Source organism: Spodoptera frugiperda, chromosome 2, assembly GCF_023101765.2.
Source record: "Spodoptera frugiperda isolate SF20-4 chromosome 2, AGI-APGP_CSIRO_Sfru_2.0, whole genome shotgun sequence".
Taxonomy (NCBI): Eukaryota; Metazoa; Arthropoda; class Insecta; order Lepidoptera; family Noctuidae; genus Spodoptera; species Spodoptera frugiperda.
The window spans coordinates 11,493,309-11,506,815 of NC_064213.1; the positions used below are offsets into that span (position 1 = coordinate 11,493,309).

At 36.6% G+C, this 13,507-nt stretch overlaps 1 protein-coding gene across 6 annotated transcripts; it reads right to left on the reverse strand.

Moving 5' to 3' along the window:
• Window positions 1–809: 809 nt before the first annotated feature.
• On the reverse strand, window positions 810–12,267 carry LOC118269061 (annexin B10). Of its 6 annotated transcripts, none has more exons than XM_035583964.2 (9): window positions 12,162–12,267; window positions 11,941–12,057; window positions 10,559–10,735; window positions 8,817–9,021; window positions 8,311–8,390; window positions 6,301–6,429; window positions 5,902–6,034; window positions 4,766–4,947; window positions 810–2,399 (listed from the first exon to the last, which is right to left on the reverse strand). In XM_035583964.2, the coding sequence occupies exons 2-9, from the start codon at window positions 11,950–11,952 to the stop codon at window positions 2,340–2,342; spliced, it is 978 nt and encodes a 325-aa protein (XP_035439857.2). In that variant the 5' UTR covers window positions 11,953–12,057; window positions 12,162–12,267; the 3' UTR covers window positions 810–2,339. The 6 variants fall into 6 exon arrangements, with proteins under 6 accessions (XP_035439857.2, XP_035439860.2, XP_035439859.2 ...); XM_035583967.2 differs by having other exon boundaries at window positions 6,301–6,414; window positions 12,162–12,266; XM_035583966.2 differs by having other exon boundaries at window positions 810–2,396; window positions 12,162–12,266.
• Window positions 12,268–13,507: the final 1,240 nt, after the last annotated feature.

Below are 13,507 nucleotides of genomic sequence, written 5' to 3' on the forward strand. Positions count from 1 at the left end.
AATGTGCGTGCCCCAGGTACTTAAACGATACCCTCTTAAGTGCAACTGCATACAGGTAGACAGGAGGAGACGTCGCCATTTCTCTAGAACCCGCTCAAAACACCATAGACTTTTATTTATATTATACAGAGACTATGAGTCGAAGGACATCGCTTATACACTTCGAGCAACAGTTTGACCGGGTCGATTGAGGGACTCAGCATGACCATGTCGTCAGCATAGCGTACAGTAAAACGGGGTGAATAGAAACAAATCAGGGGTGAATAGGAACAACATTTTGTTGTGTTTTCACGTAATTTAGAACTGTTTACACCATTTTAATATTTTTTATTAATTCATTATTTTAAAACCAAAAACATGAAAACAAACAAAAATCCAATAAAAAAAAAAACCATTCACCCCCTGAGTTTCTGAATATTCACCCCATCCGACACCAGTGCTGCAGAGCTCCTTAATTAGCTAGTTTATCTATATACTTCAGAACAAATATGTACATTTTTTGTTGTTGATCGATCAGTGGACCATGTGACGCTCACATGAAATTTTTGAATACATCTTTGCTAAGACAAGGACGAGTATGGGAGATACTACACTTCTTTAAGAATTTGCGGATTCTTATTTTTGGTTATAGATTATTGTGTTTTTCCCCATAGGCGTACATACCACGTAAAAATATATATTTTAGGGCAGGATATTTAGAATGTAGCAATCTGTAATGCCATGTGTAATGAACTGATTACAGCTAAATATTGTAATTATTACAAATGCTTGAAGGATAAAGGACCAAATTCATAAATAAAACCACGAAATACACATTAATATTTTATTTGTAAATAAAATTAAAGCTACGATAAATTAAAACGATTCGAAATGGAATGGAACTCGGATACACAATAAACATCTTCATAAATATATATTATTATCCAATTAATAACAACAATGCGTTAAACTACAAATAGAATTGACAATAATTCTACATTTTTGTCACTGGGACACTCAAATATTATAGGTATTCTCTTTTTAGTCACTGAGACATTAAAATATTGTTTTCTCTATTGAAATATTATTATTATTTCGTGAAACAAAGGCACTGCTAAGGCAGGATTGCGTGCTACATTCAATGTACTATCGATCTTATATAACTACTAATAAAATAAGCACTATAAGCATACATAATGTGCTGAAATTCGAGAACCGATCAATACTGAACTTCATTTTGTAGGAAATAAGGTTTAAAATCGGCCAGTCGCGATATTCGTTGCACAGATTAGTAAAATCAGTCGTATATTTCGGGGGTTATCGTCATTATGAAGATTTATTATTATTTATTATGCAAAACGGAGGTATTGGAGATTCTAAATAATGTAATAAATATTCAAGTTATTTTAAACAACCAATCAAAATAATACTTTTTTAACAATCCAATATTCGATAAAAATAAAATTTCAATACTTTTTAAAACAATTCAATAAAAAATCTGTTTAATATCTTCAAAAAACCTATCAAATTAGAGCTTAAAACTAATATAATGTGTAGTAAAACTTAAAATATTATGTACTACAAAGTTTTAGGTCCAATTAGACCGAATACATAAATATGTCTAAATGTAACATTTAATAATGAAAATGTGCTAATATGCAAACTATCTCAAAGACAACTTGAGTAGACATAACTATGCTTACTCTACACTTTAGCGGCACAAGACACAGAAGCTTATTTTTGAAGTTTGTCAAATAAATGGAGGTCTAAAGAGCAAAACGAAGGAAATTTATACAATGTGATAGGCGTGGGACTTCTAACCCGTTAAGGCTGAGTACTACATCTAATTTTATCGACAAAAAAAATAATATGGGGGGTTGAACCCCTAATTGAAAATATTGAAAAATAGTGATTTTTCGGTAAAAATAATTCACAAATGATTTTTTTTCTCACCAAAACATTATCAAACATATGAAAAACGTAATGAATTAGTTAGCCAAGGTTATTAGCTACCGTTTGTCGTTTTTTTTTGTTTCTACGACGCATACAACCTTTGATATCAAAAAAAGTAAAAAAATATTAAAATAGCCATAACTTTTAGGGGGAGGCGATTCGACCCCTTCGACCCCCGACTTTTGTCGATAAAATTAGATGTAGTACTCAGCCTTAACGGGTTAGAAGTCTCACCCCTATCACATTGTATAATCGAGTATTGGCAGACTATTCAGCATTTCTCATTCTATCCTGTTTTAGACAGGATTCGGCTAAAAGTTATCACTTTATAAGATTTTCAATCGATTCCGAATCTTTTTAGATCTCCATTTACTTGTTTCCTGCAGGAAAATTCACCATCTTCGCACTTAAACGGGCCCCAGCAGCGCCACCAAGGCGCGCTTGTAGTCTCCGGAAGTTTCACCCTGCTGACGTGTCGCAAAACCAACATGGCGTTACCAAGTAGTTCGGTCGTTCGGCAATAGATGGTGTTGTGTCGTAAGGTTGGTGTCGTCAAATGATGCGCATGCGGCGTGCGGAAAGAGAAAACGCGACATGATTAGTATTTTGCGTGGGTATTGGAGACCCGTAAATAAAGAAGTTAGGGGTCTTTGAAATTGTGGGTTATTTACTCAGTTTCAAAAGGATAAATATAAGAGAGTATTATTACTTAAATATAATAATTATGATCTTAATGACGCTTTTAGCTACCACAGCCATAAAGCTCTATCTTTCTATAATAAAACAAGTATATTCTCATAACAAATAGTTCTCACCTCCTTTCCATTCAGGGTGGCAGAGAGTTACAGAAAATGTGAAATATATTAAACCACATTACATACGACATAAAAGTAATGATATTTCATTCATTAAATTAACATTGAAAGCGCATATCAAGAATTTGCATAAAATAAAGAATTATACGAAGATTTCATGCTGACTTTAATAGTAAAAGCATTACTTTCATGCTTGGAATGTGTTTGTAAATAAAGTGATTTTGAAAAGTGTCATCACCTCTTACAGACTTGTAAACTTTATTAGGTAGAGGCATGGGCTCATATATAAAACTTTTTTACATGATTTATAATAATAACGTTTTATAATATACTAGCTGACCCGCGCAACTTCGTTTGCGTGTATCCCGCTACTTCGACAAATACAGTCAACGCACCAACACATATTGGATACTAATTTTCAATTCACAATAACTTCTCTTTCCCTTAACCGCGTTTAAAATATTAAAATGTTTTTTGGTTTCTGTGACTCTTCTTTGATCGCCCCCCCTATCAGTTTTTGGAAAAAATATTTAAGTAATGTACAGATTTTTTTTTGTCTTATATGTATAGATCAAAGATAGGGACGCTGCCCCCGCCGCCGCGGCCGGCCCGTACCGTGCCGCAATACTAATATCGTGATATCTCCTAAACTATATGTCTAAATAACACACTGTAAACTGCAAAAATAATCTAAATTAAATGCTCGTGATGATGAACTTACTTATTATGATAAGGATATATGTATTATTGGTTATATCACCAGTTAAACATCACCCAACGAATTAAATGTTTTTTTAATACAGAAAAGTAGTTTTTGTGACTTAAATAAAAAAGCTGGATATATGTCATCGCGGACTTTTTTGTAGAACTAATAAAGACCAATGTTTTTGCTATACATTGTTCTTACTTGTATCCAACGGTATAAGCGGCGCACGCACAAATACAATCTTCAATTAGATTTTTTTCTGACTTCTTGGACATAAATCGTTATAACTCAGCTAATATAGTTTCAATGTATTTCAATTATATATAAAAACCTGTCGGAGAAAATACTCTTTCTATTAGTGAAAACCGCATCAAAATCCGTTGCGTAGTTTTAAAGTTTTATGCATACGAAGGGACTACAGACAAAATGGGCGACTTTGTTTTATACTATGTATAGAAGATAAATATCTATTATATATACTTAAACCAAATTCCAAATAAGTAGTTATGTATATGAGTTAAATACATAGTAATTGTTTGCCACAGTATATCATGCATGCATAACAATATAAATATTGTTTAATATTGTATGTTCCCAATGCAAATAATAAAAAGGCAGTGTTTAGCGAGTGCGGTGCTAATTTCAAGCTTACGGCATATAACTTTAGGGCAGTGATTGACTCGATGACTTCATTCTAACTTTGGTTTGGAAACAAAAAGATTATTTGACGCCAAAGTATTTTATTTTCAGGTTTCTGTATATGGTTTTGTATTTATTTGAAAAAAGGATTCTAGCTAACACGCATGCAACAGATTTTTGTTCTCAGATTCTAAGTACGCGTCTCATGTCTTACAGGTTTGTTTTGAAATGTTTTTGGTATATCATATATTCAAACCATGATTGATAACACAATAAGTACGAATGCAAATAAAAGTAAAAGATTTAACATTTAGCGAACAAATTCCTGATATTATCGTACATGGCAACAATGTAAAACCATATTAAAAATATTCACATTGTAGAATTTATTTTATTTGAGCTGTCTGCGTGCGGTAAAAGAATTTGATTCTAAGAAATATAAGGCATACTCTTTTTTGTTTCCAAAACCAGTTATGCAAATAGAAGACATAACGCCACATTTTGCAACCGTTCTGAAGTCTCAAGTGATTGTAGATTAAAGTTACGACATTATTTATTTGAAATTTTGCTATATTTTTACATTTTGACACTGTAACTGATGTCAAAACGGCTGCAAAGTTAGTCACAAAGCACACAAGTCCATCACCGCCGTATGGTACACAGCAAGACATACCGAGAGGTCGCTCTGGAGGGTCTTATCATACAATCGTTCGTACTCGGCCTTGATGGAGCCGAGGTCGATCTCGGCGCGGCTGGTGATGACCCTGACGAGGACCTCGTCCGAGGTGCCGGCGCCCTGCATGGCGTTGCGCAGCCGCGCCGCGAACCAGGCGGGCGCATTCTCCACGCACTCCACTGCAAGACACACGCCACGTTATACGTACCCTGATCTCGCTCTCCAGGGTCTTATCGTACAGTCTCTCGTACTCCGCCTTGATGGCCCCGAGGTCGATCTCGGAGCGGCTGACGATGATCCGGATGAGGGTCCGGTCGTCGGTGCCGAGCCCCTGCATGGCCTTCCGCAGCCGCGTCGCGAACCAAGCCGCCGCGCTTTCCACACACTCCACTGCAAATATTTGCGCGGCCAACAAATGGGTTATAGAGACCACCTAAGTGGCCACCATCATACTATGTTATATTCAGACATGCTGACATGTCCTATTCGTCTTAAAATCTGCAGTGGACAACAGTCCAGTTATTTTGTGTTGTGGCATAGAAGGACAATAACATAACTTCATACCAGTTATGTAGTGCTGATGCTGGTCATTTAAAAAGACGACCTTAATATTGTCCCAAAACAAACATCGTACTCCGGATTGCCGCTTGCTAGTAACATCAACGTTACGGCAATGAAAAATCTTATAACAAAATTATATCTTGGTAGCATTTCAACATCTTCGCTTTAGAATTCGATGACAATAATGATGAACGAGCAGCTTCCGTCCTGTGGTCGCATGTTACGAGACACACAAACTCACGTAATTGTACCAATTACCATGAATTACTGTACTGAGTATTGTATGCACAAAAAGCTACCTTATTCAGACGCAATAAGATTGCATATTCATAAAGTTGTTGTCCTATTATTTTTGTTTCAAGTTCAAAATGGATATTTTAATAATTGTTTGTCGTTCCTCTCATGTGACTTACATAGCAACAAATTTAAAAAGTGTGTAGTGAATGGAATTAACCAATATTGTAAACAGTTAAACAATTTTTCTTAACTACAAAAATATGTCGTAGAGGACTTTAAGCGTCACTAGCGCCATCTATGGAACAAAAAATCTTTTAAAAGTGTTTATAACTGACCAATAGCAGAGAGCGCGTCTTTCAGCTCTCCGTCGATCTCCGCCTTGATGGCTTGCTCGATGGTTCGGCCGGAGATGTTCTTGTACTCCTCGAAAATCTGGCTCAGCTGGGCAAAGCTCTCGTGGGCCAGGATCTGGGTGAATAAAGGTTTATTTTGACTTCTCGGTAATATTAGGGAGTTTAAGAATGCTGTTTAGCTGTATTTCAGTCTATTACGAGGTTTCAAGGTTTTGGAACCTGAATGTATGTCCCAGTGAGAGACAGGTTTCCTCCCATTTTTGGTGACTTGCAATCCTCAAGCCTGCTAAGCATGGGGATCATGGCAAATCTTTAAAACTGCCAAATGCTAAGTAAGAAGTCTTGCTAAGTACAAAGACAAAGGTTTCTTTCTCTACTCACCCTGTTGAAGACCTCCTCATCAGTCCCCCACTTGGCCTCTCCAGCATCATACAGTGCCTGTGCATCCTCCCGCGCCTTCTCAGGGTCTACTCCGCTCTCGTCGTCCCGCGCCCCCTGTCGAGTAGACGACTATCACAACACCTAGACCGTGTTCTTTATAAACCTTGGGTGAAGTGATCAGTATGTTGCATTTTGTATACCAGTAGTAGGTATGCCGCAGTTTCACTTCTTACAAAAATTCAGGTTTTACAACTCTCGTGGGCGCAATAATGTAGTCGATGTTTTCGAGGATAAACTTGCTAATTATAAAACCTTTATTATATAGGTAAAGCCTAAACTATTTCTTATTAAAGCAACATTATACGATTACAAATACGTATTATTTTTAATAGCTATTATATTTTGGACGCTGAAAACAAAAGGCTGAAAATTATGAAAGTCTAGTGTGTTATTTCCAAATTCTAAACAATAATGTAACAATATGACTTTGTTATGCACATTATATGCAGGTAACATTTACATACAATTACTTTCCTGAATTACCTACCTACAATTAAATACGAGTTTTTGTAATGACATAAACATGTTAATTATTTATAGCATACTATCACAGTAATACGTCTAAATTATAACACGCATTGTTGCAGTGAATCTGAATTTAATAATAAACCACAGCAAGGTTCGTTTACCGCAAAACTTTATACAATTTCCTCTCATTACATGTATATGCATTATCTGTTTGACATAAATACACATTGCAACAACTGTACGTGGATAGTCTCTGTTAAAAGGTCCTTGAAATATTTAAATTGTGCTGTACATAATACATATTATAATTACATGAAAAAGAGTTGCAACTATCTACAATAATCCATACGACATTACAATATTCACATTTGCAATAAGTCAAACTAAACTACATTATACATTAAAATATCTACAATTTTCACCTTGACAAACCACAATACATGCAATAACACGTCAAACTCACATTATTATAGAAAAACAATCAATTTGTGTAAATAACCAAACAGTTTGAAGTAAATCAAACAAAATGCGGTGTATAGTACAAACTGATCACGCCACTCCAAGGTTACTGTAACCGTAGCGAAAGCGAAGATAGAAAGGAAAATTAATGGTGCTTGCAGTGGGGGCTTGTACCTATAGAGTTTATGGACAATAGAGGATAATGTGAAGAGAGAAAAGATTCGCTTTTGTTAGAATTTGTTGTACTTATTTTACACTTTACACTATAGGCAAAAAGATATTTCCATAATATCTTAGATTCCATAAAAATAATTAAGTTGAAAATCTATTAAAGATTTTTTCCATGATATTAGATTACTGCAATATATAACTATGTATGTAAAACTTCAACCTACATTGACCTATTGGCGAATGGTGAAAACAAAATTCTCCGAAATTTTGTTTTGTTTGGTATCACAAAAAGTGAATGCATTAAATATGTATAATTACGGTTTACAAGCGCATTGCATGTCTGTATGTCCCTCCACCTATCGAAAGCATTAATGTGCAAAAGAAAATACCGCTAAAGCTACAATAAATTCATTTCTAATGATACTATATTAGTAGAGTTCCGTGAAATTGCCTTACAAATATTTTTAATGAACACCATTCGCAGACAGACAGTACTTACTTTCAAAAAACATGCCTGAACATTACATTGCTTCACGAGGATTACCTCCTGTGTCGTGTGGATATGTTAATAACACAACTTTCCACACTAGATAAACATGATAGTACTCACACCACACACAAAGATCCGATACAATAATTTGTGGGTCCTTTATGGTATGTGGTGACAAATGAGCAGACTGACCACCTGATGGTGAGCGATCACCGCTGCCCATGGACACCCGCAACACCAGAGGAATTACTAGTGCGATGCCGCTACCGGCCTTTGTTAAGTGCGGTATTTCCAAATGTATTTTAGTATTTGCATGCATGGTGTTAAGAAATTAAAAATGTAAACTATAACATAAGACTTACAGTGACAATGAGGGTCAGCAGGCGTCGGAAGTCGCCGGAGGTCTCCGAGCACATGTGCTCGGCCAGAGGACGGTCGTACACTATGAGAAACAATCAGAAACATTCTCTTATTGCAAATACAAAGGTAATAAAATTCGTGGGTGCCTCGAAGAAGCACTGAAATTCCACCTTGTAATGTTTTGTGTATAACTTTCATTTAACTGTTAGGTACTGGTTATAAAAACAGCACAGTGATGATTCTAACACGGAATTCCGTTATTATTGCCATTTGGCAATATTCATGTCTGAACCCTAAAAGTATATTTAGTATAATACTCAAGTAGGTACGCAATAAACTAACTGTGCAATCATAGGACTTACAAATTCTGGAGGCTTTTTGTTTTGTGGTTTTGTCTACCATTCAAACATAGTTAACATGTTTATTATAACTGATAGCGATCCTATAGGAGACACGAACTACAAAGAAACTGAAACAAGGGTACTTATATAAAAAAAAATATTCATACGTCTCTCATAAGCCTGCACGATAGCTGCGATCTCCGGCTTGGTCCTGGTGCAGAGGATCTCGACGAGGGTGTCTTCATCCGTGCCCATACCCTCCATGCACTTGTTCAGCTCCTTGCAAAGGTACTCTTCAGGCGGCATCATCAGCGCAACAATCACATCTTCGAAGTGACCGCCTAACTCCGATTTTAAGTCTTCAATGATGTCCTAAGTGATCAAATATAATTGGAAGTCAGTGCCAAACTAATGATATGTAAAAGTGTTAAGTTTGTATAAATAAACTAAAGTTTTTGCTTGACGTTTTCCAAATGGGACAGATCTATTTAAATAATCATTAGATACTCGTTGAGAATCGATATCATTTATCAGTCAGTTTCATTTGGGATCATACAACGGATGAAACAACAATACATTTACAACTGATGTGATAGATTAAAGCCTAAAAAAGTATGTTTTTATTCTCATCATTATTCTTATTGTTTAACAACTAAATAACCACTACTCAAATAGTACGTCGAGAACAAATACCTCATTATTTTCTTGGAGACCTTGATCTCATAGCATACTAAGTACATACACAAGCATAATAGTAGGAACTATGGTTTTTTCATTAGAAGCACACAAAAAATGATTAGTTTACGTGTTTCCGTGACTAAGGCATGAGTTCATGTCGTCCATGGCGCTACGCCCTTGATATTGTATCGAGCGTAAACCATCAAGGTGATAGATAATGATGTAATAGGTCATTTTAGAGTTTAAAATTTGGAGTTCGCCATTTTTGCAAAATTCTCAGTGATAAGCATAGTATCTGCAAATGTATCTGGTACGATAAGTGAATAGGATCGCATTACTTTGGGACTTAACATAACGTAACTGGTGGTAATTGCGGTTTCGAATTTAGTATAATAATGTGTACGTACTTCCATGTATCCCTTCAGAAATAAATACACAAGTTAATGTAACAATAACGTATTACAAATATTACAAGAAGCTGATAGTCAAGCAAGGCCTTCAAACTCGTATTTTAAAGCTATGACTCATTAAATCTCGTCAGTTCTCACGACACGACTTTATCTTATAATTTTATAATTAATCACAGATACGATCAAAGTCTAACTGGAGACAAGTGTATATAGTAATAGTGTTATATCACGAATAATTTTGCTTTGAAAGAGTGTCAATCCTGAAGGACCTCGTCGAGATACATCCATAGCAGATTAGCAGATGAAGAGCTTAGTTTGCTACCTATTATTTCCTATGCAAAACTACACGTATCTGCATAGAATGTTACACTCCACTATCTATTAGCATAGTGAGTGTCTGATATATTTAGAAGTGATTGAAAGTAATGAGCAAGACATTGCCGCAGCTATTTCTACGAACTTATAATAGACTAGATACAGCTAGTCTAGATATTATTAGGTACGTATTGTCAACGATGTCGTGTATGTGACGTTCATGTTGGCAAATATTGATTTTAAAGTTAGTGTGTTAGTAGTAGGTAGGCCTTCTGTCATTTTCATGCCCATACTTTCTTTTACGACTACTGAAAATATTCGAGTATGAGTTAAAGTAGGTAAGTAACAGACTAGTTTTTGACCTAAAAAGTTATATCAAATCTTATCTAGCCACTCAAACACATTTTTGGCCATATTTGGTTGGCATGCTGATATTGGCACTCCCAAATAACGAACAAATGAAAATACGAAAATACATATTTTAAAATAATGTCGTGGTGACTTACCCTGCCATATTCGTGGGTGAATGCCTTAGCGATGGCCTGTCGCTGGGCGTTGGAGCGCGTCGTCAAGATGTCTATGATGGCCTGCTCGTCTGTGCCGAAACCCTTCATGGCGGCTCTTAGAGCGGCCGCATCTTCGGTCGCATTGAAGTTAGGCACTCCCACCACAGTCGGATCACGCTAAATAATTTAATATTTATTAAAAAAATACCATTCAGTAATTTTAATAGAAAGGAAGCAGGAGATGGTGTAGTATTTTTTTTTTATTGGATAGGGTGGCACCCCATGCAGCAAGTGTTGTGTTGCCATTCTTTTGGGGGCAAGACATGGAAATGTGGGAGAGAATAAGGCCTCCAGTCCAATACTGACTTCTAAAAAGATGACCAGGCATTTTATGTATGTAATTGTTCTAATTTTACATGCCATCATGTGCACCTCTGCCTACCCCTTCGGTTCTAATTTTAGATTAACACCAATTTCAAAAAAAGGAGGTTCTCTGTTTGGTCACTTTTGGTTAATCAATTGACTGTACCAATTTCATAAATCCATTGAGTATGGTATGTTGGAACATTAATGAATGGTAATTTCTGTATGACTAAGAGTACATAAACCAGTATGTAGTGGCCAGACCAGTCATATTCATAGTGATTCATATCCTATGGTACTTAATATTCAACTACTACAGACTGGCTTACTATAAAGGGTTAGTGCATTCCACTGCATCAATGGAATACCAACATCTCACATATGAGTTAGATGCAGTGCCAAGTTTATTTAGTTTACAACTTTAAATGATATTTTATTTAATTACAGGCTGTTGAGAAAATATTTGTGGTACATAGATGCATTTTTATAGTTTGAGACAACTTAAATGAGTAATTAGACATTTTTCTAATTTTAATTGAATGAATAAATGAATATGAATTAAAGCAAGCAATACAAGTGAAAATTAAATTAATCTTAAAAAATACAATGTTGTACTTAATTAAAACTGTTAGTACACAGTTCAAGGCTTTAAACTAGTTTCCTCGAGACTAAAGTTTTAAGTCAGGGCCGTAAACTGGTTTATGACATAATATTTTTTTAAGCAAATAGGCAGTACTTAGGCTGAATGTATTTAATACCTTGAGACTTTAAAAAAAATCACCTGCCTATGCTATCATTAATGAAACAACAGATAAAATATACAAGTCCATTCAATTAACGTGACAAACTATCCCTAATAAGGCTCGATATTTTATTTCGGGAGGTTGTTTACTAGTCGGCGGGGTCAAGGTCACTCGTCCTACCCTATTCGTGCCCTATTTCGCATTCTGATGTCACCGCGACCCGCCCTACGCCCACCATTACCAGGAAATAACGAATTAAACCAATCGAATACTCACTTGGTACACCATTTTACTGTCGACGTAGCGTATCTTCGTATCACAAAAAGAAATCAACGAAGTCTTGAGATTCTAATAAGTCTTATTAGAATTTTCACAAATGAATTCACAGGATATCTGTAAAAAACCGGTAATTGTTATACACTAACATGAAAGTAGATGTATTCACGTAATAATATATTTTTTCGTAAATAATTTCACAATTTAGCAATCTACAATACCGTCTCGATCCTCGTTCGAGTTGAAACTGTCAAAGTCAAGTCACTGAAGTAGTGAAGTCACAAGTCAAATGTCAACGTCGAACATTGTTGACGTTTACCAGTCAGTTCGAAAACCGTTAGAGATATTAAGCTTCTCGTTTGCTATCAAAGATAATAATAGACATTAAGCTTTTGTGGGTAAAACTGTACCATGAGAAACCCCTTTTTTATGTGGAAAGAAAAAGAGAAAGCTATGCTAAAGCCTGTATTTGCATCAGTGGCGTAGCGTAGTGGGGGCGGCAGGGGCGGCCCGCCCCGGGCGGCACTTTTTAGGGGGCGGCAAAATTAAACAATAATTTTTTTTTTTTGTAAATATTTCAACCATTTTATATTTTTTTTGCAACTAGAGATCGGAGAAAGTAGTGATAGTGGGGATGGAACCTTAAACGAGTGGTCCTGCCCCGAGAACTTCTAGACAGAGTCGAGCCTTGGTTCCTAAAAAAGGCGATCGAATCAATCCGATAGCCATAACTTCCTCTTCTCGAAAATAATGGAGTCCATTATCAACTGCGAGCTCTTGCGGTACTTAGAGGATCACCAGCTACTCTACTACTACTACCAACAACACGGTTTTCGTAAAGGTCGGTGGGCTGGGGACCTTCTGGTTTACCTGATCGCCTGTGCCCAACGGTGTGTTGGGCACAGGCGATCGAATCTAAGGGGAAGCGTTGGTAGTCAGCTTGGACGTGGCGAAAGCCTTCGCCCGGGTTTGGCATATAGCGTTTCTTTCGAAGCTTTCTTCCTATGGGCTTACCGAGAAATTGTGCGAATGGGTCTACTGCTTCCTTGCAAACAGAAGCATTTAGGTCGTTGTCGACGGGGACTGCTCCGACTCTCTGTTTGTAAACGCTATCACCTACCCTGTTCCTCATCCATATCAATGATATGTTGCAAATTTGCGGCATTCATTGTTATGCGGATGACAGTACAGGTGATGCCTATTATACCGGCCGCGCTAACATTTCTTGAGAAAAAGTCAACGAGAACCGAAACAGACTTGTGTCTGAAATCGAGACTTCTTTGCGGAGAATCTCAGATTGGGGTGAACTTAATTTGTTCCAGTTTAACCCTACTAAGACTGCGTGTTTACCGTTAAGACTGCCGTTAAACTGCCGTTGGTCGTCTCACGTCAGTTTCAAAGTACCCCCTGACTGCCTCAGCCGGTATTGGAAATCGTCCTATGACTTTTCCCGCCTTTGGCGAGGCGAGAGGGAGTGTCAGACTCTTACCTACTGACTAAAAACCACCCCGTTTCTACTCCTGCTTTTCGAGCCGGATATTTGGGATACTTGGCATCAACATTTAGA